This window comes from Nicotiana sylvestris, chromosome 3 (genome assembly GCF_000393655.2).
Source record: "Nicotiana sylvestris chromosome 3, ASM39365v2, whole genome shotgun sequence".
Classification (NCBI taxonomy): Eukaryota; Viridiplantae; Streptophyta; class Magnoliopsida; order Solanales; family Solanaceae; genus Nicotiana; species Nicotiana sylvestris.
The window spans coordinates 176,737,441-176,758,662 of record NC_091059.1 but is presented as its reverse complement, the minus strand read 5'-3'; the positions used below and the strand labels follow the sequence as shown (position 1 = coordinate 176,758,662).

General features: G+C 35.1%; 3 protein-coding genes across 5 annotated transcripts; 2 read left to right on the top strand and 1 right to left on the bottom strand.

Annotated features, from left to right (window-relative positions):
* Positions 1 to 692: 692 nt before the first annotated feature.
* Positions 693 to 9,407, top strand: LOC104249009 (ABC transporter A family member 7-like). Of its 3 annotated transcripts, none has more exons than XM_070171222.1 (18): positions 694 to 939; positions 1,502 to 1,883; positions 1,988 to 2,067; positions 2,181 to 2,325; positions 2,965 to 3,084; positions 3,184 to 3,308; positions 4,393 to 4,551; positions 5,561 to 5,723; positions 5,813 to 5,938; positions 6,087 to 6,170; positions 6,655 to 6,908; positions 6,993 to 7,190; positions 7,356 to 7,465; positions 7,575 to 7,659; positions 8,057 to 8,185; positions 8,271 to 8,376; positions 8,700 to 8,788; positions 9,067 to 9,407. In XM_070171222.1, exons 1-18 carry the CDS (start codon positions 862 to 864, stop codon positions 9,364 to 9,366), a joined length of 2,733 nt encoding a protein of 910 aa, XP_070027323.1. In that variant the 5' UTR covers positions 694 to 861; the 3' UTR covers positions 9,367 to 9,407. The 3 variants fall into 3 exon arrangements, with proteins under 3 accessions (XP_070027324.1, XP_070027323.1, XP_009803673.1); XM_009805371.2 differs by having other exon boundaries at positions 6,553 to 6,908; XM_070171223.1 differs by lacking the exon at positions 9,067 to 9,407 and having other exon boundaries at positions 693 to 939; positions 6,553 to 6,908; positions 8,686 to 8,788.
* Positions 9,408 to 13,107: 3,700 nt separating this feature from the next.
* Positions 13,108 to 15,453, top strand: LOC104249010 (uncharacterized). The gene is made up of 5 exons (XM_009805374.2): positions 13,108 to 13,347; positions 13,453 to 13,502; positions 13,657 to 13,780; positions 13,873 to 13,971; positions 14,667 to 15,453. The coding sequence occupies exons 1-5, from the start codon at positions 13,176 to 13,178 to the stop codon at positions 15,281 to 15,283; spliced, it is 1,062 nt and encodes a 353-aa protein (XP_009803676.1). The 5' UTR covers positions 13,108 to 13,175; the 3' UTR covers positions 15,284 to 15,453.
* A 1,087-nt stretch (positions 15,454 to 16,540) lies between these two features.
* Positions 16,541 to 20,988, bottom strand: LOC104249012 (vacuolar protein sorting-associated protein 29). Its single transcript, XM_009805375.2, has 3 exons — positions 20,611 to 20,988; positions 17,870 to 18,007; positions 16,541 to 17,128 (listed from the first exon to the last, which is right to left on the bottom strand). The coding sequence occupies exons 1-3, from the start codon at positions 20,740 to 20,742 to the stop codon at positions 16,829 to 16,831; spliced, it is 570 nt and encodes a 189-aa protein (XP_009803677.1). The 5' UTR covers positions 20,743 to 20,988; the 3' UTR covers positions 16,541 to 16,828.
* Positions 20,989 to 21,222: the final 234 nt, after the last annotated feature.

Genomic DNA, 21,222 nt, shown 5'->3' with positions numbered 1-21,222 from the left:
TCTAGGTGAATCTTAATTGCCATGAATCCATTACAGTATTTCGAAATTCGTAGTTTACTTGAACGTAACTTAACCACTACGGACTTGAGTGTAAACTTTGATAAGTGAATATTTTATTTTGATTGGATAATTAATGCTAAACAAAACCTGTTAATCGGTAGTGCTACTAGAGTTAAGAAGCTGACAACAGCGGTTAGTTTGCCTTTGTGACAACTAAATAAACGTATTTCTTTTCTAACAAGTAAAAATTTAAATCGATGATCATACGATATAATCGTTTGGTGAATATATGCATCTCAGGCATACCCACCCTTTCTAGCTTCAACTTTATATAACGGAAATTTTTGTAATGACTATCTTAATTATACTAATGAGTCCATAACTTATTATCCCAAGTGACTAGTGAGTGTAGTGGCACTCTGACATTTATTAAAAACTTATAATGTCACATCTTAGTATTATAACTAATAGGCAAAGTCCTAAGTAATTAGCTAGTTAAGATTGTTTCTTCTGCCAGTCAAAGTTACTTCAGAAAAGAACAAGAGTAAAGGTCGTAAGAAATTTAAATTTAGGTGGCAATTTATCTATTTTTCGATCGTCTGAAGAACAAAATAAACTGCGTAATGTAAAGGGTAGTTTAGTCATTGAAGTATCCCCTTTTAACCAGAAAAATCCGGAATATTGAAAGGGGAGTTTTTGTCCCCCCAAAAAAGGGCTGAGGGCACTCAACTTGTATGAAAACTGCCCAACGAACTCATTGCAACTAATTACTTCAAACAATTTAAAAAATCGAACTTCCTTTTTTTGGTTGTAAAGAAGAATTTAACTCTCGTAGAAATAAGTTGCAACAAGTTTCAGACCATGGCGGATTCGGTGCATGGTCCCGCAAGCTTCTGGACCCAAGCCAATGCTTTGCTGAGAAAGAATTTGATTTTTCAGGTTTGTTTCTCTGTGTTTTCTTACATTGTCTCGAAATTTGGTTAAATCGAGTTTATCTGCTTTTTGGAATTCAAGTTCAAGATTTAGTTACCTCTTTGGCCTGTTGTTGGTTTTGAGCTAAAACATCAAAGGAAGCTCACATGCAGAGGGAAGAACTAAAAAGGAGCTTAGCTCGTACAAAGAGAACTGCTCCTATTTAAATATCTAGCTAATTAGCTAACAAATCACTAACCCAGTACTTCTATTATGTACACTTTAGTCCCTTGTATCACAGGCTGACATTCTGATATTACTCCTAACAGTTGGGTTCATTTCTGTCCCTGATGTTTTAAATTATATATATGATTGACGTTTAAAGGTTGTGTCTTCTTCGAGTTTTTCAGAACAATAATTAATTGAGGGGTTCTATTTGTACCTAAAGCAAAAATTACGTATGTTTTTTTGTTAAGTAGTCTTCCTCAGGTAAAAATGTGATATTTACATATCAAATTTAGTTTTTATATCATTTCATGATTCTAGTCTGGAATATTATATTTGCTGTTCCCATCTCATTTTATTGCAGAAACGAGATGTCAAGTCAAATATTCGCCTTATCTCAGTCCCTATAATACTTTGTTTATTGCTAGTTCTCATTCAAAATTTAGTCAACAAAAATTTGGATACACCATCAAACAGATGTGGCTGCAAATGTGTAGACAAAAATGGTGACGGAAAATGTGAAGAAGTATGTGGTATTGAATATTCAGATTTGGGCCAAGCCAGCAACTGTCCGATTCCTAGCCCATCAGAATGGCCTCCCTTGTTACAGATACCAGCATTGAAGTATCGTGCTGTACAAACTGATTTTATTTCATATGGGGGCTTGCCCGATGATTCGTGTAAAATGTCGGGTTCTTGCCCAGCTACTATACTTCTCACTGGAAGTAATCAGACTTTTGGAGAAAGTATGATTTGTTTTCCTTTGATACTAGTACTATACCAGAATTAAGTTGAGTATTTTCTCTGATACCGTTTCTAATATATGTCCAACTAATGTGGAACTTGATAGGTATGGATAGAAATTTGTTCAGCAGTGGATCAACTCTAAATTCCTCTGACATTTTCTATAGCTTAGCCTATAATATCTTGGTTAGTCTTTCTCCATTTAGCTTATTCTATTTTTCTTTTTCCCTTGAGATTCACTGTACATAGGTTGAAACTTTATTCTTTGTTTGATGATGAATCACCTTCCAAAATTTCAGGGCTCCGAGTCACACACCGAGTATGTGAATTTTCTTGAGGCAGCTTTCTTCTCCAACCTGCCAGTCTACTACGTCCAATCGCAGTGTTCTTCAAATTCCACATTTTCTCTTCCATTAGAATTTGGTTCTGTAGCTGTTCAGCAAGGTAGTAGATTTATGTTCATTACTGCTTTCTGACTAACCTTAACCTTTTTGATGTTAGATATTGATGTGTAAATTCAGGAAAAAGGCACAAGGCTTAGGCTGAAAAAGTAGGCCTCTATTGGTGCATAAGTAACGTAGGGTTAGTTTAAGCTTTCACCATTGAAGTTGAGTCTACATTGCATGGTTATGGTGTGACTCAAGTAGGATAAGTTTCTAGATCTTTTTAGCTTTGAGATGTTGTAGTTCAGCTCCAGACAGACTTTTTAAACTATCTTATTGAATGGCTAGGTTGTTACGTTGACAAATTTGTAAACAATGGGAAGATAAGCACATGCACGGTCACCCTGTCTAGAACTAAAGCTTCTATATACATACGAGTAGTCAAGTATTGTCAAAGAAAAGTAGACCCTTCCACACAAACAAGTTTATGTCTTTCCATATTGGTACATATGAGTAGTCAAGTGTTGTCAAAGAAAAGTAGACCCTTCCACACAAACAAGTTTATGTCTTTCCATATTTGTACATACGAGTAGTCAAGTGTTGTCAAAGAAAAGTAGACCACCCTTCCACACAAACAAGTTTATGTCTTTCCATATTGGGTTTATGCATAGTTTATAGCTTTGTTAATTTTCTGCTACAGAGATAAACTGCTTAAAAGGTTTACACTTGTGGCGTAATAGTTCTTATGAGATCAATGATGAGATTTATAAAGGCTACAGCAAGGGGAATCAAGAGGGAAAGATAAACGAGATACTAACAGGTTTTTCTGGTGCTCTTTGCATAAATATCCTTTAGCATAGCCATGCTATTTCAGTATCAGCTTACCATGTATGATTCTTTTTTTTTTTTTTTTTTGCAGCATATGATTTCCATAATTCAAATAGAAATGGTTTCAATGTGAGTATTTGGTATAACTCTACCTATAAGAAAGACAAAGGCAATCTACCAATGGCACTGTCAAGGATTCCTCGTACAGTGAATTTGGTAAACCTTCCAATTTCTACTGCGATGTTCTTCAATATGCAAATTATCCTCGATCCTTGTAAATTTTGTGTTGTCTTGATCATAGAAAAGTAAAGGGAATCCTAAATAGAATTAAGAAAATTAGTTCCATTTCCTTGAGTAGGGCATGACTAGGCAACGGATGAATATTTGGAGAACTCAGTGCATTTTAGCTTCAATATTATTGTTCCCCTTTTCCCCTGCTTTATGGAGCCCTTAATCTCTCAAATACATTTGGTTGGTATTAGGTTCCTTTGAATACCTGTCGTTTTTTGTATTTCGATCATTTACTATCCTGTTATGTATGTTGCTTTTACATGGTTTCTCGGTGTTGTCCCGTCTTGTTTTCTTGTTATTATTGTGGTACCTATGCTTTTTTGAGCCGAGGGTCTATTGGACATAGCCTCTCTACCTCCACAAGGTAGGGGTAAGGTCTGCGTACACACTGCCTCCCCAGACCCCACTATGCGGGATTATACTGGGTATGTTGTTGTTGTTGTTGTTGTTGTATATATCTGGAGATGTGAGTCTATATAAACAGTTAAATGCATTTACATATCTACACGCACGCGCACAAGTGTATAAATAACATTTGCTGTATGCTCTTAAAGTTGAAAAGAGACTTGTGTTAATCTTATACTCTATGACTGCCTAGTCTTACAAGCAGCAGCTGTTATTGAAGGAGCTAAAAGTGGTAACCCTGATCATCTTTATGCTTTGCAGTGGAACAGGATGAAGTAAATTCATTTGCATTTACAAATGTTATTGTGAGCTCATCATATTGTCAAATAGTCCAGTTAATTAGCAAGAACCATACTGTATCAACATTGACCATTACTAAGAAATATCAAGTTGTCTGTTCTTATCCCACTAGCAATTCAAAGGTCATCTGATTTTCTTCACATTGCACTTCTTCTTCCCAACTTGTTTGGGACTGAGGCATAGCTGTTGTTATACTTCTTGACTGAATCCAATGAATATGTACATCTACAATCTGTGTTGATGAAAGACTGGTTATAGTTGTACTAAACCTATTTAAGTAACTGATGTTTTAACTGATGTACAGGCATCAAATGCCTACCTTCAGTTTTTGCGTGGGCCTTCTGCAAGAGTGCTGTTTGAGTTTGTCAAAGAAATGCCCAAAGCAGAAACAAAACTCAGCCTGGACTTTGCTTCTATCCTGGGACCACTATTCTTTTCATGGGTGGTTTCACAGCTTTTTCCTGTAAGTAAATATGTTCTGTTCTGTCGTGATATTGTTCTGTTCTATCGTGACGGGACTTGTTAAATTGACCGTCTCAATCATGTCAGACAAATCAGTTTTCTATTAATGCTATCCGTTTATGCCAACTTTTCAGCTATCCATTTCCTAGACGACTTTCTTGGCATTCATCAACTGCCTTGTTTAGTATTTACCTCTTTTTATGTGTTGGAGTCATGAGGAGTGAACATTAACTCCTTATTCAGTCACACAATATGACTTATAAATCTTTCTTTTTCCTTTTTGGCTGAACATGGTTTATTGCTTTGTTCATGTATGAGAATGAAAATCTGATTTATTTGACGGAAGAGCTAAGAAAATATTGCTACCTCCATTTCAATTTATGTGTCTGACTTTCGTTATAAGTCTGTTTCAAAAAAAATATTGCCGCTTTCTATTTTTCTAAGTTTTTAACTCCAACATTCCCATTTACCCTTAATGACACTCCTTGGTAGGAATGACATCATTGACATAGCATGTTTAAAACCACAAGAACTAAAGGGTATTTTTGGTATTGTTATACACACCTTTAATTTAAGACTACAATATTCAAAAGTTTTCTTTACATTCTTAAATTCCGTACATCAAAGTAAGACACATAAAATGAAATGGATGGAAGGGTCTATTAAACCTCTTACACTGTTATCTTAGCTACTCCAAGAAATAAGTATTCATCATAGTGAACATGCAGGGGCTTTAACTTCTTTTCTAGTGTCACACTTCTTTAACTCAGTACATTGTCAACATGAGGTTTTTCAGAATGTAGTGCAGCTTTCGACGATCATATCTCTGAAACTCCTCACTGTTTATTTTCTTTAAAACACTATCATGCTTGGTTAAGTTTATCATATTAATTTGTAATACAGTAATTGCATATACATATTACTTTATAAAGATGCTATCTTTTTATTTATCATATGATTCTATTTATTTTTTATGCTCGTCATATCTATTGCATGATTAATTGTTGCAGGTTGTTTTGATAGCTCTGGTTTATGAGAAGCAGCAGAAACTAAGAATCATGATGAAAATGCATGGACTTGCGGATGGTCCCTACTGGATGATTTCTTATGCTTATTTTTTGGTCATATCTTCTATATACATGTTATGTTTTGTGATTTTCGGCTCATTAGTAGGTAATCCTACAGCTATTCAGTTGAGTCTTTTCTATTAACTAGAGTTGCCTGACAAAACTTTCCTTTTCCCCCCTTTTTCCCTTTTGCAGGCTTGAAGTTCTTTTTGCTTAATGATTACAGCATCCAGTTCGTGTTTTATTTCATTTACATGAACTTGCAAGTGTCCCTTTCTTTTCTAGTTGCTGCGTTTTTCTCGAATGTTAAGACAGCCACAGGTTTGATTTCTGCAATAGAATTTGCTATTAATATTGCAAGGATTGCATATGAATCAGAATGTTTATGAGAAGGATGAACCAATTATTCCTATTAACTTTCAGCAACTAACTTGATATAACTAATTCTACTTACTTGACATTGTAACAGTCATCGGCTATATAATGGTGTTTGCAAACGGACTCTTGTCAGCATTCCTTTTCCAGTTCTTTCTCCAGGATGAATCATTTCCCAGTAAGTTCAAAAATATTACAGCTGTCTCGATAACTCTTTGATTGTCTAGCTGGAATTATAAATCATGATTTTCATAGTTGCACCACCTAGTCACCCTCCGAATTGATGATAACTCTGTTATATTGAAGCAGTATATTTGTACTGACCTGCAGTTCATTACGGATTGCATCGTTCAATTTCTACAGTGAAATTTAATAGCGTGGTTGTCTGTTTTATCTGCTTACCTAGAGCTCTCGGAAAATACTAAATATTGTTTAAGTGAAGGAGAATACTGTCGGAGAAAGGATGGATAGGAGAGGCCAAAAGATTGGTCAGAGGATTTTGCCTTTGCTTTTGAATTTTGTGTACTAATCTTCTGGTAAATGCTGTCATGAAATTCTAGGAGGCTGGATTATAGTTATGGAGCTATATCCTGGATTTTCTCTTTTTCGTGGATTATATGAGTTTTCCCAATATGCTTTCAATGGTAATTATTTGGGAACAGATGGAATGAGATGGAATGATCTGAGTGATGGAAAAAATGGGATGAAGGAGGTCCTAGTAATTATGTTAGTGCAGTGGTTGGTGTTTCTCTTTCTTTCTTATTACGTTGATCAGATTGCATCATCAGGGAAAGATCCCCTATTTTTCTTGTGGAACTCCCGAAAGAACCCTTCACCTTCCTTCAGGAAACATAGTTTACGAAGGCAGGGTTCTAAAGTTTTCGTACAAATGGAGAAACCTGATGTTTCTCAGGAGGTAAACATTTAACTTCTCTCGTGAAAAACATTTTCTTGGGTTTCCTATCTACGAAACTAACCATATGGAACATCCTTTCAACAGAGGGAGAGAGTTGAACAGTTACTCGAATCAAGTACAACTCATGCCATCATTTGTGACAATTTGAAAAAGGTTTATCCAGGGAAAGATGGAAACCCTGAGAAATTTGCAGTGAGAGGATTGTCACTTGCTTTGCCGCAAGGGGAATGTTTTGGTATGCTTGGTCCCAATGGTGCTGGCAAAACTACTTTTATTAATATGGTCAGTCATGTGGATGTGATTCTAATGTGTCAATAACTTTAAAATCACATTCTGAGTGCCCTTCGTTTTGTCGGCAGATGTGCTGTATACTGATTCGTTTTTTATTTATTTAGATTGCTAAAATGAAAACTCTACACCCTTAGAGTGACAATTTTTTACTAACAGATGATTGGACTCATAAAACCAAGCTCCGGTACTGCATATGCTCAGGGTATGGATATACGAACAGACATGGATATGATATACACCAACATGGGTGTATGTCCGCAGCATGAGTAAAAAATGATTTTCTCTCAAGTCAAGTTGACATTTGATCCCTCCCCCTTCCTGCAAATATCAGCATCCTAATACTAATTGTCTTTTTCGTTTCGGAATTTATATCAGCTTGCTTTGGGAAAAATTAACAGGAAGGGAGCACCTACTTTTCTACGGAAGGCTTAAAAATCTTATAGGAGCAGACTTGACACAAGTAGGCTAATGGCTCACTTCTTCACTTTTACTCTGGCTTATTAATGCTTGTAAAATTGAACTTATTGTCCAAAATCTGTTACAAAAGATATCTTGATCCAGCCTAAGTTACATCCGATTAGCATTACTGATTAAATTTATTCTATCCACTACTCCAGGATATCTTTACTGATATTGTTCAATCAATAGCTCAAGCAATTGGTTGATCTCTCCCCTCCCCCTCTGACCCCTCCCACCCAAAAAAAAAAAAAAAAAAATCCTTAAAGTTCCTGTAATCTTCATGTTTTGGTGTTATAGGAATATGGGAAACGAATTGTCGAGGCAACTTGAAAGACTTGACTCGTCATCCAAAGCAGATATGTATTTTGTTTTGGTTACTTATACTTTTCTGCGTACAGGCGGTTGAAGAATCTCTTAAGAGTGTCAACTTGTTTCATGGAGGCGTTGCTGACAAGCAAACTGGGAAATACAGTGGAGGAATGAAGAGGAGGCTAAGTGTTGCTATTTCACTGATTGGTGATCCTAAGGTATGTTAATTCTACCATCCATCCTCATGGGAAAACATTGGGAGTTATGTGTATTGATATTCTTGTGGTTTATGAAATTTTCCAGGTAGTCTACATGGATGAGCCCAGCACTGGACTGGATCCAGCTTCACGAAATAACTTGTGGAATGTTGTCAAACGTGCAAAGCAAGATAGAGCAATTATTCTCACAAGTAATTTAACATTACTTCTCTTGTTTCTTTGTTTGCCGCCTTTGAAATGAACAAACATTGTGCAACTTAGGGTAGTTCTAACCAATTGTATTTAGTGTTTCTCCAATTTTGCTTGTTCTTATACAACAATATAAAGTAATCTTCAAAACACTGACAACGGGATATTATTCATTGTACACTAGTTTTTGTCATTCCACTCTAATCATATGTGAATTTCACATCTCAGCCCAGCATATTGCACACCTGAATTCTTTCGTTGTTCCTTTCTTACCACTGGTTAATGAGATCACTAATATGACTACTCATAAGGATAACAATTTCAGCCCATTCCATGGAAGAAGCGGAACATCTATGTGATCGACTAGGAATATTCGTTGATGGCAGCTTGCAGTGCCTAGGAAATCCCAAAGAGGTAATTCCAAGCTTTTAAGAAATTTTTGTTAGTTCTGTATGTTGATGCTGTGGTGCGCCACTGTGGTGAGATTCTGGAGTCAGATATTCTTCTGATACTAATAATAATAATGTGTGCACACAAGTAAGAATGAAGAGAAATGGAGACTTGGTAGGCTTTGGAAAGTAATGATCGATTACCAGGCTGAGTCAGTACATTGCTCTTTTGACCTCCCCATTTGCTTCTTTTTAAGTAATTGTCAAACTGTTCTCACCATTTCTTCCCCTGTTGGATAACAGTTGAAGGCAAGATATGGAGGGTCTTATGTGTTTACAATGACAACATCATCAGATAATGAAGAAGAAGTGGAGCACATGGTGCGACGCCTATCCCCAAATGCCAACAAGATATACCATATATCTGGGACACAGAAGTTTGAGTTGCCAAAGCAAGAGGTTAGAATTGCAGATGTATTTCAAGCAGTTGAGAAAGTAAAGAGTAAATTCACGGTTTATGCTTGGGGTTTGGCTGATACAACTTTAGAGGACGTTTTTATCAAGGTTGCTCGCGCTACTCACGCTTTCAATGTTCTCTCTTGACAGTTATCATTTATAAAAAGCTTATGGATCTTTTAACATAAGTTTGAGAACAAACAATGGTCAAAATAGCACGGGCTAGCCATTTTTTGGATGGGTAATCGAAAACTAACTAGTATTTGCATAGTCATTGAAAAATAGTCACTGTTTTACTGAAACACGCAAAAGTTTCAGCATAATATGCGGGATTATGGAGCTCCTGCATATAAACTTTCAGCATATTATATTGAAACTCCAGGACACGAAAAGTTCCAGTATAATATGCGGGATTATGGAGCTCCTGCATATAAACTTCCAGCACATTATAAAATTTTAGCATACTATGTTGGAAGCTCATATGTAAAAAAAAAAAATCAAACTTTAGCATATTATGTTAGAATATTTTTGGTTTAACAGTATTTTTGTTTATATTTCATCTTTACATGAAAAGTAGCAAAATTTCGAGTACTTTGGAAACTGTGATTATTTTTTAATTATTACTATTTTTGAATTTCTCCCTAGACAATGGTGTCGGTTCGAAAGAATGAGCCAAAAAGTCTTGGTGTTAGACCTATCTATCACCCACGCGTATTGACAAATTTCTTTCTTCTTTTTTTTTTTTGAGGAAAAAAGAAAGGTCAATACATGGGTGGTAGTTTTTCTATGTAAAGGCACACTTATTAATTGAATTCGTAGTTCTTATTTGAATGGTTGAAGTAACACAAGATACTTGTGTCGTTTAACAGAACTACTTATGGAAAATAAATAAAGAAATAGATTAGAGATATTAAGGATTTTTTGCATAAGAGGAGAACTGAGTGAAACTCGTGATAGAACTAATACTTTGTAAATTACAAGTTAAAAAGAAGGGAAAAAGTAGATTACATAATGTATAAAAGGTTAGAGCTCGTGCTGCCTTAATTGACAAGCTATTTCTCCTTTCAATTTGAACATCTACGTTAAAATTATATATTCTATTTAATATTCACATCATCTGAACAAATGGCAACTCAGTTTGACGCTTGAAAATGCTCTTATATTTATATCCGTTATCATTTCAAATTTCTAAAAAAAAGTAATAAGAAAACTCTTATAGACAAGTGAGACTTTAAAGTGGTTATGACCAAAAAAAAAAAAAAAATTTAAAGTGGTTGAGTACCTTCACTACCGCCATTAAATTGAAGGTTTAGTTAATGTGACGGACAAGTCCAAACAGATAAGTTAGAGAAAAAAAGAAAAATGACACTGTATAATCGCTGTAAAAATAATAGCCGAGTATAAAAATTGTATTTTTTTTGTATATATATAAATTTTGTATGTTATATACAAAAATTATACAAATTTTATACACTTTCAGATGTAAATAGTTTCTGACGCGTGCTAAAAATGATAATATCCCGAGAAAAAAATGTTAAAAGAATATTTGAAGGATTGAATAGTAGATCTACCATGTCTTAAAAGTAGAGTTGTCAATATGGGTCAGGCCGGGCTAGCCCTGCCCGGCCCACGTAGGCTTTAGCAATTGACGGGCTGGGTTGGGCTAGCCCACCATTTTGATGGGCCTTATAATGGTCAGCCCACCCCAGCCCTATGTGGGCCGCGGGCCCCCACGGACCGGCCCATCATTTTTAAAAATATAATTTATATTTTTTCTTTAAGTTCTGACCTAAAAAAAGATAATTATTTAAAAGTTAAAAAATATCTTATTGGAAAGAATTTGCAAAACTTAATAACTTTTTATATTGTTCCAATATATCACAATAAATACTAAAAAAGTAAAAGACAGGACTATATTTCATTCACTAAAAGTCAAAACTTAAAACAAACTATTCAAGAGAACGTTCATGATGCTTATGAGATATCCAACACATCATCTTCATCAAACACATTTGAATCCGCTTGTGACAAGGTTGTCTTAACATCTTCACTTTCATCTACAATTCATATGCAATATTAATTAGTTAAATATTAAAAATAATTACATTTTAAAAATTAATAATATTTAAATTCACATAAAAAAATAATATGTGAAAACCTGTGCAGCCAATTTCAAGTAGTAACAAGTGTTTGGACATTTTCATAATAAATGCAACTTCTGTACTTTGTAAGAACACGCCACCAATGCTAAATGTTGATTCCGATGGTACAATGGTAATAAGAATGCTAAGTACATCACGCACCATCATTGAAAGATCGGGATATTTTCTAGAATGGTCCTTCCAATACATGACAACATCATCTCTTGAAACTTCTTAAGATCAAGTTTTGGTTCCTCTTAGTAAAGATCCAATTCTGATTTTCCATCTCTAAAGGCAGTATACTTTTTATTTTTTATAGATTTTAAATAAATATTTTATTAGGCCCACGGGCCGACCCGGCCAGCCTCAGTCAAGTCTCACAGGCCACGAGCTTACTCGGGTCGGGCTTACAAGCCTCGTTTTTAAGCGGGCTCCAAAAATTCTAGCCCAGCCCTGCTAAATCACGGGATAGACTGGGCTGACCCAACGGGCCAAGCCCATATTGACAGCTCTACTTAAAAGTTATATTATATTACAAGGTTTTCTTGAAATTAAGAAAAGAAGTATATGAAGTTAGAGTTGAAGAAGGATACTATTTGGAATCTTACAAGTATAATAGCCATCTGCTATACCCTTGACTTATCTTATCCTGTCTCCTATTGACTTCTGTCCCACATTTTGGAAAATATTTAAAAAGTGGAAAAATTAAATTGCATAGTGTAAAAGAAGTCAGAGCTCGTGCTTGGAATTAATCGACAAGAATGGTCTCCACCTACTAGAAAAGAAAGGAAAAAGAAAGATATTTCATCTTATCTTTCTGTTAATGTTCATTTCAAATCTCCTATATTTGAAAAGAAATAGCAAAACCATTATGGACTGAGCTAAACTAAATGAAAGAATATTTATATATAGCATTGTGTAGTAGATCATCACTACAACTTTTATCACATCTTAGAAAAATTAAAGAGTGCATAATTTTAGTTATTTCAAAGTATATATCTTTTTTTCTGTATCGATTTTATGAACCCCTGCTCCATCAAGAAAAGATATATGTTAAATATTTTCTTCAAATGTACCAAGTATAGTATTTATTAGTGGGGAAATTTGCACTTTAAATCGACAAATTTTGAATTTGATCCTTTAGATATCTGGCAAAGCATGTTAAATATGCACTTTTGATCCTTTTGTTGGTGAATCTTCGGTGAGGTATATAATCTTACATCATCAGACTATCCATGTGTTATATTAATGTATCGCGTTACTCTGTATTTGAGGATAATATAGTTATAACAATAGTCTAAACATAATATATTTCATATATAAATGGAGCAAAACGTATATTTTAATAAGTTTGAAGGTTAAGTATACTTTATCATATTTTACAAGGACCAAAATTATAATTTATCAATGATTGAGAGACCAAAAATAATACTATCCCTATTTAGTATAGGATAATGGTGGCTTTAAGAAGTGAGGATTTTACTCACTTGAGAAAGGAACTTATTTTCAGTTAGAAAAAGATTCTTTTGGCTATTTATAATTTTAGCTAACAAATAGTACTACATAAAATAATGGAGAATCTGGCATCACACTTGCTCTAAAATCCTAATACGTCTTTACTACTGTCTCTATTAGAATATTTGTCCTTATCCACACTATTCAAATATCTTTCCTTATCAACATGATTATCTGAATTTCCCAAATCTTTTATTAAATTTCCACCATTTTTTGTCATTTAACAACTTCACGTTCAACTATTTATAAACCAGCCAACGCAAATCATATTCGATTCATCTCTCTCCGTCCCCATCAACAATGGCCAAAACCTCTCTTCTCTATTGTTTTGCTCTTGTCATTCTTATTCTTGGAAATATATGTAGAGCAGAGGAAGAAATCAAAGTGTACGAGTTGAAGAAGGGTGATTTTTCTGTTAAGATCACAAACTATGGTGCAACAGTTCTTTCTGTCGTACTCCCTGATAAAAATGGTATACCTCTCTCCCCCACTTCTCTGTTTTATTCTTACATTTATATGACTGTCAAGTTCATATCTTTTTGTTTATAACACCCATTTTTTGTTTTTTGTTTTTAAGGAAAATTGGATGATGTTGTTCTTGGGTACAACTCCATCGATGACTACAAGGTTAGTTTCTGTGATCCCTTTTGTCTCCCATTAAATTTTATAAGTCATTTTCATAATGTTTTTATGAGGCCAAATCTCTCAGAATTTTGTGAAAGATCTGGAATTTTTGTATTTTTTATTGTTGATTAAGGTTATTTATTTAATGTATTTGTAGAACGACACCACATACTTTGGCGGCCTTATTGGGCGCGTAGCGAATCGGATTGGAGGAGCAAAATTTGAGTTGAATGGAGTCGAATACAAATTACCAGCTAATGATCATGGAAACACACTCCATGGTATTTAATTATCAACCTTTTTGTTGTAAAAGTTCTCCATTTTAATGTTTTTTTTTCACTTGATTAAGATAAACATATTCGTTTTAAATCAGGGGGAAGCAAAGGATTCAGTGATGTGATATGGACAGTGGAAGATTATCAAGCAGATAGTCATCTTACTCTTACCTACAAGAGCTTTGATGGTGAACAAGGTATACATAAATTATCCCCTTTGTTGATATTAGGCTAAAATATTTAACCTTCAATTAATCAAAATTGTGCATATTTGTTCCCGTTATATGAGAAATATGTTATATCTAGACTATCATTTAAGACTATTAGCATGTTTGGCCAAACTTCTAAACTCAGCTTATTATGATTAGTGTTTTTTCTTAAAAGCGCTTTTTTCTAAACTACTTTTGGCGAGAAATAGTTTGTGTTTGGCTAATTAATTGAAAAAGTACTTCTAAGCAGCCATTAGAGTTTGACAAAGTTTCTAAAAAGTGATTTTAAGTGTATTTTTCTCAAAAGTATTATTGGGAGAACTACTTTTTTTTGTTTCTCCAAAACTACTGTTTCTACTCAAAAGCACTTTTTTTTTTAAAGCTTGACCAAACATTTCAACTTTCAAAAAAGCACTTTTTCTTGAAAAAAAAGTGTTTTTGGCCGTGGAGAAGCTTGGCCAAACAGGCTATATATTGCCTTCAAAATAGTGCAAATTTCACCTGTAATTAAATGGTTTAACAATTAATAGTTCATTGAACCTTTGAAGATTCACTAGCATGGGAATCACATGTGCACAAGTTCAATTATGTGAATGTTAAATCATAAGGACCAAAATCAAAATTTGTGACTATAAGCACAAATTTTCCAAGACAAATATTGATAATCAAATATTGTGAAACAGGATTTCCTGGTGATCTTTCTGTCAAGGTGAAATACATGTTCATTGGTACAAACAAGTTAGCCATAAACATGCAAGCAACGCCTCTAAACATAGCAACACCAGTGAATTTAGCATCACATACTTACTGGAATCTTGGTGGACACACCAGCGGCAACATTTTCTCTCACACTATTCAGCTTTTCGGATCAAAGATGACTCCTGTCGATGATAAGTTGATCCCCACCGGACAAATTACTCCGGTTGAAGGAACGGCCTATGATTTCCTCAAGCCAAGGACAATAGGGAGCAAGTTCAGTGATATACCAGGTGGATATGATATCAACTATGTGTTGGATAATACTGAGGGAAAGCATTTACAAAAGGTGGCAATTGTCCAAGAAAGCAAATCAGGTAGGAAGATGGAATTGTGGACTAATAAACCTGGTGTGCAGTTTTACACAAGTAATATGTTGGAAAATGCTAAGGGAAAAGGTGGATTTGTTTACTCAAAGTATGCTGCACTTTGTTTGGAGACACAAGGCTTCCCAGATTCTGTTAATCATCCCAATTTTCCTTCTCAGATTGTGAATCCAGGGGAAACTTATAAACACATTATGGTTTATAGGTTCACTGCTTAATAGGAAGTTCTAAGATTGCTACACTAGGGTTGTTTAGTTATTTATTTCTTCCCCTCTCCTTTCTTTTTCATGGTCATGGTATAGTCGAGACCTTTCTTGTTTTCCATTTATATTAGTAGCATTTTATTCTGGGGTTAACAAATAAAAAGTAGCTCTGAGTTACCAATTTATCTCATATTTCACTGATTATTTCTATTTTTCAACTAGATGATGTACTTTATGCCTTTCTTTCCAATGCAGCAGTACTTTACGATTCTGGTTAATAAAATTCACAGACAACATAATACATGCACGATTCACTGATATCTAGTGCTGTACTTTACAATGCTAATACTATTTTTTTGGTTTATGTTGTTGTTACGGATTTATTGTCTCTGAGCCGAGGGTCTCCCGGAAACCGTCTCTCCACTGATATCTAAATTGTGATTCATATTTGGCATAATCGATAGTATTGTATCCTTCTCTAAGTCTTCTCTAACGTAGGACACGAGTGGCTGCTAGTACAATGGCAATGGCATCCCATCTCCTAGACATTTCTAGCTCAATGCATGTATACAATTGAGTCGTGTCCGTTGGTTCAACAAATGGCGATAGTTAAGATTAATCAACAGGTCATGCATCAATGATCACATTAGTCCTTAATTGGGGTGTGAAGAGGTTACACATAGAATGTTCAGTCCAGTGAATTGAATTCTAAGACGCACATGTTTGCTTAATTCACCTTATGAGACACTGCAGCCGAGTGGCAATAACATTTCATTGGGGGTTGTAGCGGACATATTTGTATATTATGGCCCTTTATAATTTTAAAATTAAGAAAATGACCTTTTTAGATCTCTTATGTGTAAAAGACAGATCTAAAATCAAATCTCTCATGTGAAAAATAAGAGGTAGGGTCATAAAACTAATAAGAAGTTTGTAAAGAACCACAAAACCAATTGATCCGTATCCGAACAACCCCGAAAGGAGCCTCTTCAACGGTCTACCAGGTTTGTCCGAAAAGCCAGCTAGTCAGGCACAATGTTGCAGCAACTAATTTCAAGGTAACCACCGTAGGGATGTGGTAAAATGGTAATAGATCCCTTTACCTTTAACTACTCCAGATTCTGGGATTAGAGAACCTTTCGATAAGTAAAGTCTAATTTCAAGATAGAGAATCTATTCATGCACAAAAGAAGATATTAATAGAAACATTTATGCATACTTTTAAGGTTTCTACTTTGCTATCGCTGCAAAAGCCACAATCAGTCTATCAACTTGCAAACAGAAAAAATTAAATATAAAAAAAACAAAGGAATTTAGTAGCACAATAAATAGTGAACTTTTTCCAAGCCCTCTTTCCCCAGAAGACTTTCCAATTAACCAACTGAATTCTCAATGCACACTGACTCAAGTAACTGGACATAAACCTGAATAATCAGAAGCAACAGGAAAATAAAAAACAAAGACAGCCGAAAAAACCTCAGAAACAAGCAGACAGAGGAATATAATGTCTTATCGACTTTAGGATTCCACTAAAATCAGCTGAATTTCAAGTTATGCTATTCAATTAGCATTCTGTGTTGTTGTCTTCTTGAAATCAATCTTGTCAACTTTGACTTCTCCATCAATGAGTTCATAAACATAGACCACAACACGCAGGGCGTCAATGTCCATTAGAACAAAGCTAGGGTTGACATCATATGTGATGCTACTGTAGGCACCAGTAGCAGATCCTGGATTTATAACAACCCCCGCTTCATGTTTGTATGCTGTGAACTGATGGGTGTGACCAGTCACAAGTATGTCTACGTCCAATTGCCTTTGAAGCATGGCTAATGAGTCCAAGTCACCCCATGGAATAACCTGGAGGACAATAAAACAAGTGGAAGACACCATTACAAATAGAAATGGCGGCATGCTTTGAGGATTAAGCATATTTCTCAAATAATTCTTATATCATTGCTTCAGTTTAGAGTGTTAAAGATTTCAAAGCGGAAGACTATTCTGAAAAATTGTAAGCAAAAAGTTTAAAACAGACCAAAAGGAGATAGTGGGTCAAAAAGTGAAAAAGATGAGTACAGCGACCAGGATAGAGTACAAATTTAGCCATAATAATTCTTTTAAGTTAGTTGTGGGAATATTGGAGAGACGTGGTAATACATCTTGAGGAAGGATCCACGATATACGGCAGGGATTTTTTGGCAGTACAAGATAAATGTCTTGGAATCTAACAAATGCAACAAAAATTCAATCTCATACAAAGCTAGAATGTTCTTGAAAGTATATTAAGTTATTAACTCTCTTACAATGACATACTAGCAAAAGTTTCTTAACAAGATGAATAGGTAAATTTGGCATAAGCACTTATATATAGAATGAGGCATACTTAAGAACCTGAAGGCATGGAAAGCACAAAAATGTACAAAGGGGACAGGGTGCATGTTAATACATATGTATCTGCTACATACCATACAACTAAGTAGAGAGTACTTAGGTGTTAGGTTTATCCCTGACAAGAATTCAGACCACCTGAATAACCAAATTGTTTTGCCTCATCAGCTTAATGCAAGACAGCAAGTGACAAGAAAGAATGGTGAGTCAGACCTGGTGGCCATGGCATAATCCAAGCTTAAATTGACCAATTGTTAGCGTCTTGGTCTCAGGGTAACGTGTCTCCTCATCATACTCGCCTCTAGCAATATGCAAGTCAGGACAAAGAGTCTTCAAGTAATCGTGAACTTCCTGCAGATGTAGATTGGATGAGGTATTTAATACATTCTTATAAAGAACCTACACCTGACTTGGATGCCAAACGATCTAGAACATGAATGTCCACACTAAATGGATTATGTATTTGGGAATAATAAACAAAACAAATTTTTCAATCAAACTATATCATAAATTTGTTGGAGTAGTTATTCCTAGAAGTTGTTTAATAAAGCTTAGATGCACAATGTGTAATTAGAGCTTGTGGAAGTAGCCTACAGATAAAACAGTACTGATTTAAATGCATTTGAATTTCCTAAATAAATAGATAAACCTTTTCATAAAAAGAAAAAAAAAATCCTAATACGCCAAGGAGCAAGGTCTTCAATTTACACTTCACATGGTCAACTGAAAAGATATATGCCAAATGACTAATTACTCCAAATATAAGCATTAGTTTGACTTGCAGATTTTTTATTTCAGATTAAAAGAAACAATGATAAATTGATCTCGTAACACAGAACTGACACTTAGCATCTCCAATTTTTCTCCACAGGTGCACAACATAACAACAACAACAACAACAACAACAACAAAAAACTCAATGCAATCCCACATGTGGGGTTTGGGGAGGGTAGTGTGTACACAGACCTTACCCCTACCTTATGAAGGAAGAGAGTATGTTTCCAATAGACCCTCGCCTCAAGAACAGTGACAAGGACACAATAAACCAACATTAACAATGGCAAGGAAATAAGATAAAAGAAACAAATAGCACATCATGTAATAGCAAAGAACTAGGGATACGAAGCTATAAGAGAAGTGCGAAAACTACCGGCAATAATGCCACATCGTCTAATCAACAAGGAACTCGGAATAGGAGAATACAAAACTAGTACTAGTACTACTAATACGACTAGAAGAGACTCTCGACTACCTGTCGACCCACAATCTTAATCCTCGACCTCCACACCTCCCTATCGAGGGTCATGTCCTCGATAAGCTGAAGTAGAGCCATGTCCTGCCTAATTACCTCTCTCCAGTACTTCCTAGGTCTCCCTCTACCTCTTATCCGGCCCACTATGGTCTACCTCTCGCATCTCCTCACCGGGGCATCGATGTCTCTCCTCTTCACATGCCCGAACCATCTCAGCCTCGATTCCCGCAACTTGTCTTCCACAGGGACCACACCCATCTTGTCCCTAATAACTTCATTCCTAATCGAGTCCTTCTTGGTATGCCCACACATCCATCTCAATATCCGCATCTCTGCTACTTTCATCTTCTGGACATGAGATTTCTTGACTAGCCAACACTAGATTCAAAGGCATCCTTTCAAGCATGCTTAAACAATAAAGCTCACGGCTTAGGTTGTTCTTTGCGCTTTGCACTTTTGCGCTTTCCATCAAATCCTTTGACAGCAATGGGACAGATATAAGGTACCTCTCTTATTCAATTACAGCTCGAATAGTAGAATATCTTTGACAAAAGCACAAACCACATCAAAGATACTTGCCCTCATGCGTAAGCAACTAATAAGTTTAACCTTGAAAGTTGAGGTTACGTAGAGTAATAGGCAAAAACCAAAGCTTTCAGAAAAAATGATTTGCAGAAAATTTCTTTGTTTTATTTTAAACAGTCGAATTGAAAAAAAAAATTATAGGGTTTGGGAGAGAACAAAATAATGCTGAGGTTAAAAGTGATAAGTCTGCAGCAACCAGGAATTATAGCCACGGAATTTCTAATGCTAAACTATTGGAAATAGAATTTATTATGGAGAAAAAAATGCAAGTAAAGGCAAGCACGATCTAAAAGAACTATGACTCAAGAGGTTATTCAATTAAAAAAAATCCGGTCACACTTATATCCAATCGTGACATTGAAAGAGTGCATTTAAACTAACTACCAATTACTCCTCACTGAAACAAAGGATTTTGTATACAAGCCATAGGATACATCAATAGGGAGCTTATAGAAGTGAGTAACCAAATAATAAACATCCATGGGTGATAAAACATGGGATCTTTCTACTTATGTTATAGTTTGTAGCATATAAGTGGGGGAAATTTGCCCACATTAATTCTTTAATTTTTTTGATAGTTACTGCAATCAATTACTTCATTTCCTCTGGAAAAGAAGTTTAAACTCATTGCCTTAGGTGAGACGTGAATAAAATTATTTGTTATACTCTGCTCGCTTGTATATCCAAAGCCATTCACAACAGTCTTATATGCTTTCTGCCAGGAGCTGCTCAAGACACATCCATGTCTAGCTATAAAAACCTATCCAAAATTCCCTTTCATAGTTTCTACATTTACTGTTATTTAGAAGTCTATTTATTACTCAATCTAAATTCTTCGCTGGAAAAGAAATCAAAAAACTTTTTTTTTTGATGAAATAAAAGATTTCATTAATAGAAAAACTTATCCTTTAGAACAATTCGGATGCTTGCAACGATATTGGAAAACAATAGCTAACATTAAACAGCTGTTGCTTTTAGTTTTATAAAATAGCCCATTAGGTATAGCAAAAAAAAATACATGCAACAACATTAATTTATAGCAACAGGATTTTCTTAGTTTAATCGGCTAACTAATACTAATTAATTTGGATGAATTAAAGGGAAGAGAAAGACTCACTTTAATGCAGAGGTTACCAGTACAGATGATATGTTGGATCTTTCCAGGAACAAGCATAGACTTAAACTTAGCGGGAAGATCAGCAGCCCTATGCGGGATGTGAAGATCGCCCAATGCTAATACCAGCACCATCCTCCTGTAAACCCGATCAACTACTCAAAATTTCAATATACGATCGACAATCTGAAATATCACTTAAATCAAAATCAAGGAATTTGAAGAATTAGAGATTTTCGGTTTTGCCCATTAAACCCTCTCTCTGCTTTGTCGTTGGCACTCCAGCACCGGTTTGATCGCTGAAACCATGGAGGATCCGACGCCGTTTGGTTACCTTGTTCGTATTTTCAATTTGTTCTCAACTTTGCCCTTTTACTTCACATGAAGCCCACGTGACCTCGAGAAGTTTTTTTTCTCTTTTTTTCCTTGGAATTATTTTAGGAAAAATTACATTAAAACCCCCTATAGATGAGTTGATCAACGATAGACCCCTCATAATTTTAAATCAAATATTTAGGCCCCATTTATTTACTTTTAATGGAGATTTGGAACTGAATAGTTCAAACCTCATGCCATTAAGTACATATGTTTTTGTTAAAAATTTAACCACTTAAT

Coding starts and splice junctions, on each gene's coding strand:
- LOC104249009 (XM_009805371.2), top strand. CDS start 862: ATGGCGGATTCGGTGCATGGTCCCGCAAGCTTCTGGACCCAAGCCAAT. Junction 1,884..1,987: donor TAATCAGACTTTTGGAGAAA/GTATGATTTGTT, acceptor GGAACTTGATAG/GTATGGATAGAAATTTGTTC. Junction 4,552..5,560: donor TGGTTTCACAGCTTTTTCCT/GTAAGTAAATAT, acceptor TAATTGTTGCAG/GTTGTTTTGATAGCTCTGGT.
- LOC104249010 (XM_009805374.2), top strand. CDS start 13,176: ATGGCCAAAACCTCTCTTCTCTATTGTTTTGCTCTTGTCATTCTTATT. Junction 13,348..13,452: donor CGTACTCCCTGATAAAAATG/GTATACCTCTCT, acceptor TTTGTTTTTAAG/GAAAATTGGATGATGTTGTT. Junction 13,503..13,656: donor ACTCCATCGATGACTACAAG/GTTAGTTTCTGT, acceptor ATGTATTTGTAG/AACGACACCACATACTTTGG.
- LOC104249012 (XM_009805375.2), bottom strand. CDS start 20,742: ATGGTGCTGGTATTAGCATTGGGCGATCTTCACATCCCGCATAGGGCT. Junction 18,008..20,610: donor CTGGTAACCTCTGCATTAAA/GTGAGTCTTTCT, acceptor CTACATCTGCAG/GAAGTTCACGATTACTTGAA. Junction 17,129..17,869: donor GATTATGCCATGGCCACCAG/GTCTGACTCACC, acceptor ATTGTCCTCCAG/GTTATTCCATGGGGTGACTT.